Genomic DNA, 12,318 nt, shown 5'->3' with positions numbered 1-12,318 from the left:
CGAAGACCTAGGCTGCAGGGAAGGGACCGTTTGATGTGGAATGGGTGGCAGCTGTCATAATGGAGGTACTGTTGCTTGTTGGTGGGTTTGATGTGGACGTATCTCTGCCTACGTAGATCAACACCTTCAACCCACTACATGCAGTCTCCCATCCTTCATCAAAGACACCAACCACTTTCTCGAACGCCTGGAATCCTTACCCAATGTGTTACTCCCGGAAACCATCCTTGTAACCATTGATGCCACTTCCTTATACACAAATATTCCGCACGTCCAGGGCCTCACTGAAATGGAGCATTTCCTTTCACGCCGATCACCTGCCACCCTACCTAAAACCTCTTTCCTCATCACCTTAGCCAGCTTCATCCTGACCCACAACTTCTTCACTTTTGAAGGCCAGACATACCAACAATTAAAGGGAACAGCCATGGGTACCAGGATGACCCCTCATACGCCAATCTATTCATGGGTCGCTTAGAGGAAGCCTTCTTGGTTACCCAGGCCTGCCAACCCAAAGTTTGGTACAGATTTATTGATGACATCTTCATGATCTGGACTCACAGTGAAGAAGAACTCCAGAATTTCCTCTCCAACCTCAACTCCTTTGGTTCCATCAGATTCACCTGGTCCTACTCCAAATCCCATGCCAATTTCCTTGACGTTGACCTCCACCTGTCCAATGGCCAGCTTCACACGTCCGTCCACATCAAACCCACCAACAAGCAACAGTACCTCCATTATGATAGCTGCCACCCATTCCACATCAAACGGTCCCTTCCCTACAGCCTAGGTCTTCGTGGCAAACGAATCTGCTCCAGTCCAGAATCCCTGAACCATTACACCAACAACCTGACAACAGCTTTCGCATCCCGCAACTACCCTCCCGACCTGGTACAGAAGCAAATAACCAGAGCCACTTCCTCATCCTCTCAAACCCAGAATCCCCCACAGAAGAACCACAAAAGTGCCCCACTTGTGACAGGATACTTTCCGGGACTGGACCAGACTCTGAATGTGGCTCTCCAGCAGGGATACGACTTCCTCAAATCCTGCCCTGAAATGAGATCCATCCTTCATGAAATCCTCCCCACTCCACCAAGAGTGTCTTTCTGCTGTCCACCTAACCTTCATAACCTCTTAGTTCATCCCTATGAAATCCCCAAACCACCTTCCCTACCCTCTGGCTCCTATCCTTGTAACCTCCCCCAGTGTAAAACCTGTCCCATGCACCCTCCCACCACCACCTACTCCAGTCCTGTAACCCGGAAGGTGTACACGATCAAAGGCAGAGCCACATCTGAAAGCACCCACGTGATTTACCAACTGACCTGCCTACACTGTGATGCATTCTATGTGGGAATGACCAGCAACAAACTGTCCATTCGCATGAATAGACACAGGCAGACAGTGTTTGTTGGTAATGAGGATCACCCTGTGGCTAAACATGCCTTGGTGCACAGCCAGCACATCTTGCCACAGTGTTACATCGTCCGGGTTATCTGGATACTTCCCACCAACACCAACCTATCCGAACTCCGGAGATGGGAACTTGCTCTTGAATATATCCTCTCTTCCCGTTACCCACCAGGCCTCAATCTCCGCTAATTTCAAGTTGCCGCCACTCATACCTCACCTGTCATTCAACATCATCTTTGCCTCTGCACTTCCGCCTCGACTGACATCTCTGCCCAAACTCTTTGTCTTTAAATATGTCTGCTTGTGTGTGTGTGTGTGTGTGTGTGTGTGTGTGTGTGTGTGTGTGTGTGTGTGTGTGTGTGTGTGCGCGCGCGCACGCGAGTGTATACCCGTCCTTTTTTGCCCCTAAGGTAAGTCTTTCCGCTCCCGGGATTGGAATGACTCCTTACCCTCTCCCTTAAAACCCACTTCCTTTCGTCTTTCCCTCTCCGTCCCTCTTTCCTGATGAGGCAACAGTTTGTTGCGAAAGCTTGAATTTTGTGTGTATGTATGTGTCTGTCTGTGTTTCTATCGACCTGCCAGCGCTTTCGTATGGTAAGTCACATCATCTTTGTTTTTAAATATATTTTTCCGCGTGGAATGTTTCCATATATATATATATATATATATATATAAACTAGGGTGAAAAATACTCCATGCATATAATATCACAAAAATAAGTGGGCGTGCATATGGATTAACAAACACTGGCGTGGTTCCAAGTCAAATGCTTTTTGAAGTCAAGAAGTACTGTATCTACCTGATTTCCTTGATTCATGGCTTTCACAATGTCATGTGAGAAAGATGACTAGTACGGTTTCACGTGATCTGACATTTATGGAACGCATGATGGTTTTGCCCCAGACGCCTCAATAAGTTTGAGTTTAAAATATGCTCTAGGATATCTCCTGTGTCATACAAGGATTTATTCTGGGTCTTTGATACTCCACTGCCATAATTCATTTCTTAAAGCTACCCAATTGTCTTCTATTGTATTCCTTTCCATAATTTCAATCATTGACTAATGCACACCTCGATATTCGCAACTGTTTCTGATGCCTTCAATATATCCAGGTCCCGTCTCCTTGATTTCCTTCCTTCCTCCAATTTTAATCCGCTGTACCTAACCAATAAATTACAGTCAGAGTCCACAACTGTCCTGGAAATGTTCTCCAATTTAATACTAAAAAAAGTAGTACCCTACAGCATAATATTTCAAGTATGGCATAAAAAAAATCTCTCAAATTAAGAAGTTGTCAAATTCCTTAGAAATCATAAAAATAATAAGTAATTTTGTCCTATTTAGGAGCTGTCCGCCAGTAACCACTGTGCTGTAACGAATTTGGTAGTTTAACTATGAATAACTATTTTGTTGTACATCAGTTGCTTGTATCTTTTAACATTTGTGCTTACTGGTACTAGTCACAAATCACCTGTTAACACTGCTACGAGTCATACATTGTATAAGTTTCCTCTAACTTGATTTATTGTGGTATCACTAAACATATTCATTAAAATATGTGTGTCTTATTTGGTCACTCAAAATTGAACACACAAACATATGTTGGTATTATTATCCAGAAGTCAAACAAAGGTAGGGGAAAATGGCGCTCACCCGAAAAGTGCTGTTACTTGCTGAAGCTGATGGACCTGGTTCATCATGAGTATGGTTTTGCCATGTAAGTGGTGATGTTGAGGGCAATCTATGGCTCCAGTCCACACTGTCCTCCAGTTGTATAGTTTGACACAGCTGCCAGATAAAATATTTCACTAATATAGCATACATCACATTGTTTCTCAGCACCTTTCTATTTGCACATTGTGGAATAAAAATTTACTGCATGGCCAAAAGTTTCTGAACACCCCACTGATTATGCTTCGTGCAACTTTTGGCTATGTATCCAAAATTAAAAATGTTCAAGGACAATGTGTCATCACAGTTCATGTTTTCAGCCAGAATGAATAAACGGAGAAAGTGGCCAAGTCTGAATGTCACAGACTGTATGTGCCCCATTTGGTCATGCTGTCTGCATGTTTTCAGTTGAGTTATTGTAACGTTGAAATGTCATGGAAGCATCCAATACAAAGCATATTGCTTGCCGTCTAATAAATGAACTGATAGCAATTGTCAAACTCTACAACATAGTCCGGTAAACTTTTGTTGCAAATGGCTCTGAGCACTATGGGACTTAACATCTGAGGTCCTCAGTCCCCTAGACTTACAACTACTTAAACCTAACTAACCTAAGGACATCACACACATCCATGCCTGAGGCAGGATTCGAACCTGCGACCGACTCTTGTTGCAGCTCAGGTTCAAAGGTAAATTACAGAATGATCCCCAAAAGGTTCTAAGATTCAATCTTCAGACTCATACTGTTGCTCAGAAATCACTGAGAAAAAGAACAGATGCACTATGTCACTTTGTTATAAACGACATTGCACTGGTTTGTGTAGGTGTGGAAGCCTGTATTATGGAGTGATGTGTCATGCTACATGATGATGTAGCACTCATAATGGATGTGCTGACCTAAAAGATGTTTAATACATGGTATCTATTCAAGTTTGTTATAACAACAGTGAAATTTGGATGAACGATGTCGGGTATGTGCATTTTTCACTAGTCTGCTCTTTGTAATGAACAGTAATGGGTGTTCGGAGATTTTTAGCCACTTAGTGTTAGAGTGTAGCCAATACCTCTAATGCAACATTGAAACAGTAAAACTTTGTTAAGTCATCTTATGCAAATGGAAATATTTTCCCAAACTGAACTCTATTACATCACATGTACACTTATTAATAGCAACTCGAATACTGCAAAAAACTTCAGTGTTATGTATAAAGAAGATTTCAGTGAAATTATTCAAAATCTACATCTCACCTGGAAGGAATTATCATTTGTTGTGTTTGATGGTGATGTTTCTTGATGAGCATCACTTTCCCTGTTAACTGTAGATGGTGAACTGGATGGTCTGCCATTCTCCCAACTGTTGTCCAATTCTACATTCATATCTAAATACGTTTGTAATACAGCAACACATAATTAAGGCAGATCTTCTTAGACAATTTAATACTAATAAGTCACACAAGAATCATGAACATGCAAAGTACCGTTCACTTCTATTCAACAATGAAGTATTGACAGCTTTTTGTCTCTAAGCATTATCTCCCATGTTGGTTAATCAAAATGACAAGTTCGCTCCCTTTGAGCCATGGGACTACACAGTTAACAACAAAAACTGATCCACTCATGAATGTAATGACAATACCTAATGTCACTTTGATGCAATATGAAAGTGCCAACTAGCAATCTTTCCTACAATATTATGTTACCAGGAAAAACACTGTGAAATAAAAAGGCTCCAATTCAACTGCTCACAGCAATTTACAATATGAAATTTTCAGGTAAATTAACTGACAGTACAGCACAAATTTAACACTTTATTTGTACAAAACAACTGATATGTTTCATATCAATTATTTTACAATATTCTCCTATATCACCATACAATCTACTTTTTCCCTACACAAGGTATTTTAATACAGTTTGAAATCCAAGTGTCTGGGAATAAAACCATGACAGACTCACAGAAAACTAACAGATCAAGTCTTCCCACATCCACTACTTGTGAGCATCTAACCAACAGAAGTTACACTTTAAACAAACAAAAATTTACTGGTGAAGTGAAATTCATTTCTCCACCGCTATAACAATTGGCAGCATGTCTACTTCATCATAATAGACTACAGTTTTTCTATCACTGTGGATTATGCTGAGCTAAAACAAAAATGTAAATTGTGCACTCATCCAAAATGAAATTTTTCTCTTCGAAGTCTATGGAAGTTCTAGTTTGTAGTACATTATTTAAATGAAAAGACTAGAAAAGATAAATACCTGAACTGTGATCAGCTGGATTTGTGTCTTGGCCAGGCATGACTGCTGCCTCGTATATGACAAACAACCTGCAACAAGTGAAAAACATTTTCTTTATATTTATATTAAAATTACAAACAATGTAGCATTTTTTGGTCATTTCATGCAAATTTTATGACTGAATGAATGATATATATAACAGCACTGAGTAAATATATGAAAAGTTTTTTTCTATGATCAAATGTTAAGTAACAAACTAGAAAAGGCACAAAATGATAAGTTTTTGTTTCCATCACAAACTTTTATAGAAGTACATGAGAAATGCATTAACAAGAGAAATAAAGAGAAACTACTGTCTCTTCATATTATGCTATTTATTGTTTCATTAAGTAAGTTAAATTCTAAGTAATTTAATGCTCCATATGTTCGATGAACATGCACAGAAATTTCTCAAAACAGAACAAATTTCAATAGTAATGATCAATTTCAGAGGTGGCTGATCATGGTTTATTAACTATCAAGTTCCAGTAGCTTTCTCAATAATTATAAAAGTAAATTACAGACAGCAGAAATGAGTTCTTTGGGAATAGCAGTAAGTTTCACAAGAAGACAAAGGAAAAGAAATAATGAAATAGGGACAGAGTTACTAACTGCGACTATCTGGAATAAATCACTAAAATACTTTATTATATCAGACTGACTTGCACGAAAGAAAGATAACATTCTGTCACATTTTAGCTGGTATAGCTTTACCCATCCTCAACTGCTTTTTGAGGGTGTTGGTTTTTCCATGTCTTCCTTCATTGTCAACTTGTAATTCATCCCACCAGCTGGTACTCTGTATCTTTCTTCAATATAAGTGTGCAAGTGATTTATCAAATTTGTTCTAGCCTTTTGTGAATGTCATTATACTTTGCATTTGTAACTCTGTCCCTATTTCATTATTTCTTTTCCTTTGTCTTCTTGTGACTCCTGCTGCTATTCTCAAAGAACTCATTTCTGCTGTGTGTCAAAATCTCTTTCTATTTCCATAGAACCTTTATTCCATGTCCTTACAGAAAACTACAAACAGGTACAGTTTTCCAAAATTTTACCCTTGCCTCTCTCCTACTTTTTTCTTTCTGTACAGTTAGCAAATAATATAATTTAACATTTCTTTATAATTTCCAATCACCTTACTTCCTAGAAAGATGTTGTGTATACTAGAAAATTGAATGAATTTATTTTTTCGGTTTTTAAAATTCTGTAACTTTATAGACTTTTGATCACAATATGAAGGTTACACTCTGCAGCCATCACGTTAAATTTATAAGAGGAGTTCCTCATTGTAAGCAACTATTAACCAGTTATAAACATGAATAATGAATAATAATTAATAACACACAAGTTGTGTGTGGTTCTTGTCTTCCAAATCCACTGCTGTAACAGATCGTCTACACACGAATTAGGAGGTACTGGTGACATAAGCTGGGAATTTTTATTGTAACATAAATATAAAATGATTTTGCAATTTAAAAACTGACAAAAATCCCATGAATATTTTTATGCACAAGTATTGAAGATCTTGGTGGTGGCTGAAGATGGCTACAGTATACATTGTCACTGATTACTGCAATAATTAAATAGTATTAAATAAGTGCAAAACGAAAGAGAAAATGAATCTGTTATAAAAGACAGTGGGCTCTGACTCAGGAGGAAGTAGGCTCATGCTCTGTACAGTTATCATGATTTAAGATTTTGGCCACTTCAAGCACATGCTGCCTCTGTCAATACATAAAAATCATGTGTTTGCCTGTAATAATCTGACAAATGTAATGTCACTGTAAAACAAACCTTTAATGGATAAGTTACAATATGATACTATACACCTGTTACCATCACTGTGAAGCAACTGTACATGACACACACATTAAGGAGGAAAATAGATGAGAACAATGTGGATTGTTTCTTTTCAGTACTCATAACTCAGCTGCTTGGAGGAAGTAGCTTCATGCATGACTGTAGGTAGCAAAAAATCATATATACTACAGTCACTGAAACAAGGCTGCCAATTATCTTAGCAACAAAAAAGAATTTGACACACTCAGGTGAGTGGACTTCTACTACTTGCTCAGCTAGCACATAGCCTCATATGCCATCACCATCAATTGTATGATGTCATGACATACGACAGATGGAAACTCAATGCCACTTGGAAACTCAAATAAAAAATGTATTTTCTCATTACTGAAACAAGTGACTCTTATGAATGGCTAACGTGGAAGTTCACATTCTTCCCACTAATGTCCAATTATTAACTCAATAAACGTAACAATATTTTGGTATTTACCTAGAAAATAGCACATTCCCCAGTCTTGGTAAATGATAAACGATGCTCCAGATATTCTAGACGGCTCGGCCGACTATGAATATATTTTGAACACTTTATGTTGGATGCAATACAAGGAACTGTGTAAATGATGCTCTAATTTTTAGTGCCTCTGAACTGTGTGTGACTCCATGCAAAAAAAAAAATGATTGCCTAAATCAAGCACCCTTCACCAAAATCAAATCAATGGGGTCACTTTACGAGTCCATGAAATATCTCGACAGAAGTGCATTTTACATGAAATGGAGTCTTAAGTTAATGAGTCTAAAGTTAATATAGGCATTCTGAAAATCCAATACAATTATATTTGCCTTTATATACCGCACATGCAGTTACATTCAGCTGTCACTCAATAAACACTCCATCACGAAGAATGCAAAAAGCATTTCATGGGTGGTCAAGCAACAACATAAAACTGAGATGTACTTTTTGAAGACAAACTGATAACCCATTTCTGTGGTGGCAAGTAAAAAGACTGTGTAACTATTTTAAAATACACAGAGAACACTAGGCACTGAAAGTCAGCAATGAGAAGAATATTACAAGCACTAATATATACTTAACTTATTTACATTTCACTGAAATGTAAAAGCCAACCTGCCATTAAGATTGTTCTTTCTCATCATTTCACAGCATTTGTGAAACATAACATAAAGAGGAAGGGGTATAGGGATATGCATGGCATATGTTTACTGTCTAGCAGAGTAGATGCTAATACAAACATTTCTGACAAGATAAAACTGTTGAGTCAGACTGCAACACCAGCACAGACACCTGCCATTTGTAACCAGTGCACACTACCAATTACTCTTATCATACGCATTCCATATGGACCAAATCAAAGTGTGAACTAGCCACTTTGAGAACTATGCAGAGGTTCTTCCAAAGTGCTCTTGAATTAACACCCCTGGAAGAAACAAGATATAGTGGAGAGTTCTGAAACTCAGCTACTAAAGCATACCAGGAATTAAGAGAACAACTGCCTTCAGCCACAAATCATGATTTTATTAAAATGCACACCGCATTTCGAGCCCTGGGGCTCATCTTCAGATGCTTTGACAGTCTATATCAACTTTACATTTCGTTTAATTCTGGGCTGTTTCTAGTATAGGTATGAGACACTAGAAACAGCTGAGAACTAAACAAAATGTAAAGTTGATGTAGACTCTCAAAGCACTTGAAGGTGAGCTGCCATGGCCTGAAATGCATTGTACATTTTAATAAAATCACGATACGTGGCTAACGGCGGTTGTTCTTTATTATGTATGAAAGTAATAGAGGTGTGGAAGAATCACTGCAAACAATGGATAAAATTAAGGAATTAAAAGTCTTTTCAACAAGTGCCAAGATTAACTCTGCTGACAGATACACCTAGACAAATGTGTCACAATTATATTTTTATTTCTTTATTTTATTTATTGGTTATGTAGCCTGACCGGATTAGGGTATTATCTAAAATTCCTCTCTTACATCTGACTAGGAACAAAATATACCAAAGATATACTGGGGTAACTCATTGTTATGAAAGAAAGTCTTCACTGCTTGAAAATGTGCTGTAAGAATAATATGTGGTGCTCACTCATGATCATCTTGTACACATCTGTTCATGGAGCTGGGCATTCTGACTGCCACTGCACTGTATACTTATTCTCTCATGAAGTTTGTGTTGTAAATAATCCACTGCAGTTCAGAAGGAACAATGGTGTATGTAATTACAATACTAGAAAGAAATATGATAGTCATTACTCTATATTCAGCTTGTTTTTAGCACAAAAATGGGTGTACAATGCTGCAAATCAAATTTCTGGTATCCTACCATACAATATAAAATGTGTGGCAGACAGCAAAGTAAAATTTGGAAACAAACAATGTGTTTCTCCTTGATAACACTTTTTATACCGAAGAAGAATTTCGATTATTGTAGTGTGTAAACGGTGGTGGGTAGATTACTACCATTTGTATATATAATAATAATAATAATAAATATTTATAAATGTCCACCATGTACCCATGTTTACAAACTAATTTGCGATGTGAATGTAAAATGACTCATTCCACATCATTACGATTTATCACGCAAATGATTTATGGAACCTGAAGCTATAACAAAACATTCACAAGATTAGTTTAACATATTTGAAGTCATGTTTAGTATTATGGGAAGTGGAAGGGATAAATAAAGAGGTGAAGACTAAAATGAGAGTGGGTGTTGGGAAAGAACAGAATTTAAATAGGGAACTCTGCAAACAGGGGGGGGGGGGGGTAAAGTTGTGGAGGTGGAAGGGTTACTAGAGTGAGTTGCAGACAGACATATGGGAGAGATTGCTATTTTGAAAGAAGGTGGACCATTAGCTGTCTTTTGGAGTTTGAAAGGGATTTAATTTCTTTGATATTTTGAGGAAAATTGTTCCAAAGTCCAGTTTCTCATACCGAAAATGATTTAGAGAAAATGACAGTGTTATGTAAATATACAGAGATGATTTTCTTTGTTGAGAACTATTATTTCCGTTGTGCTGTTCAGATATTAGTGTAAGAGCTTTTTCTGTAATAGAACACCCCATCAACAATGAGGTCATTAAAGACAGGACACAAGCTCGGATTGGGGAAGGAAATCAGCCACGCCCTTTCAAAGAAACCATCACAACATTTGTCTTAGAGATTAAGGTAAATCACAGGAAACATACATCTGATGGCCCAATGGGGATTGGAACCATCATCCTCCCGAATGCAAATCCAGTGTGGTAACCTCTGCATCACCTTACTCAGTTTAGGAAGTGTACCACTTGGTGCACCACAATTTTGTCTCATGAGTGATCTGCTGGTTTAGGTGCTTATAATTTTATATTTCTGTTCTGGTGCATGCAAGGTTTTGCCATTGCAGTATTCATTATGGATGGCACAAAGAAAACCTAACAAATATTACACGAATAAAGAGTATTCGCATTCTTTGCGAGTCACTTTATTGAAAACATATCACAACCAGTGGAACATTCCTTGATGCTGACAGTTGCCAGGGAAGAGAACAACTGCAGCACGTGGTGAGAGACGAGGGACCAAATATAGCCACTAAACTATTTAGTACCAGTTGTCAACATGTGTATTTGTCAGAGCCATTGATGATATCCATCCATCAAGCCTGTATTTCAACCAGTGCAATAAACTGAAACACATTCAAAAACAAAACACACTAATTTATCAAAAAAGCACCCATGAACAAAGACAGTGTCAGATGGATTAGTAAAGGGTTGCACTTTCTCATTGATTAATGATGGGAGCATACATATTACATAGTCCCGTCACTTGCCACGTTGTACCACATTTTGGTGCATCATACTCAGATGAATGGCAGACGGGATGATGTGGGCAACCATTGAAAGTTAATCATTCAGACAGACATAATTAAAGTTCCAGTTTCAAAACACTGTAGTGAGAACCTCTGCTCAGAATGACATCAAATTTGGACAATGTGTTATTGATGAAGGAGGAAACATCATAGAACAAGAAAATTTAATGAAAATTTTATCAATAGAGGATGTTGTAAATGTCTTCACATAAAAGGGGTCAGTTACAAATGACAGATGAATCGCAGTACAATGGCTATGGTTTGAGTTGTACATTACACCATTTGTACTGTTCAATGTGCATAATAGTAAAAGCTCTGCAGTCAACAGTTGTGGCACTATTAGTCAGGTAAGCCCATCCACTATGGCAAGGTCATACTACATCGGATGGGAAAAATCAGTTTTTAATTGTTCTGACAAACTGCATACAAAGGAAAATTGTAGTGGTTTCTAACTATCATGAGCCTGGCACACGATTTGTTGAATATGCTGACTACGGTTTTCTGCCCCAAGTTGAAGTCGAGAGAGAGCATGTTCCACAACAGACTGAAGTGTCTCGGGGGTCATGTTTCAAATGTGCTGTGAATTCATGTCCTCAATCAAGCTACGTTCATAACTGGAGTGCTGAACACAATATCTTTCAGATAACCCCACAGCCAGGAGCCACATGTATTAGGACCAGATGATCTGGATGGCCACGCTGCAGGGAAATGACAGCTGATAATTCTACCATTTCTGAAATACCTCTCGGCAGCAGCTCCTTCACAGGGTATGCAACTTGTAGAGGAACTCCATAGTGCATAAAAATGATCCTATTGGTACATCCATGCTGTTCAAGGGCTGGAAAGACATTGGTGTGCAAAAGACACTTGTAGTGTTTACCAGTGACCGTACAAGTATCAGGGCCAGCAGGACTCACCTCCTCGAAAAAATACGGCGCTACGATGAACAATGCCATCAATCTGCACCACACAACCATCTTTGCAGAATTAAGTGGTACTGGATGATGTGCGTGCAGATTTTCTGTTGTCCATATTCTGCAATTCTGCATACTCACATGTCTTTAGAGATGGAAATGGGCTTTGCTCATCAACAGAATGTTCCACGGCCATTCATTGTCCACTTTCATGCAAGCAACAAATTCCAGTCAACATTTGTCTTGCTGGCTGGTCAGCGGGAAGCAACTCCTGAGCGTGAGTTAATTTGTAAGGGTAGCAATGCTGGATGCTATGGCGGATTTTATGCATCATGCTTGCAAGCATGTCCAACATTTGGACAAT

The 12,318-nt window shown here is 38.4% G+C and overlaps 1 protein-coding gene across 3 annotated transcripts in view; it reads right to left on the bottom strand.

The window, feature by feature from the left end:
• The window catches only part of LOC126470526 (serine/arginine repetitive matrix protein 2), a 293,467-nt gene that overhangs the window by 255,475 nt on the left and 25,674 nt on the right, over positions 1-12,318 (bottom strand). For all 3 annotated transcript variants that reach the window (XR_007586229.1, XR_007586230.1, XM_050098445.1), the window contains exons 2-4: positions 5,351-5,418; positions 4,337-4,467; positions 3,071-3,205 (exon numbers count right to left, since the gene is read on the bottom strand). Coding sequence is in view for 1 of the 3 variants with exons in the window: in XM_050098445.1 (XP_049954402.1) it covers positions 3,071-3,205; positions 4,337-4,467; positions 5,351-5,418 (334 nt within the window). In the remaining 2 variants the exon portion in view is untranslated. The remainder of the gene's footprint in view (positions 1-3,070; positions 3,206-4,336; positions 4,468-5,350; positions 5,419-12,318) is intronic.

This window comes from Schistocerca serialis, chromosome 3 (genome assembly GCF_023864345.2).
Source record: "Schistocerca serialis cubense isolate TAMUIC-IGC-003099 chromosome 3, iqSchSeri2.2, whole genome shotgun sequence".
NCBI classification, from domain to species: domain Eukaryota; kingdom Metazoa; phylum Arthropoda; class Insecta; order Orthoptera; family Acrididae; genus Schistocerca; species Schistocerca serialis.
This window is presented reverse-complemented; position numbering and strand designations above follow the sequence as displayed.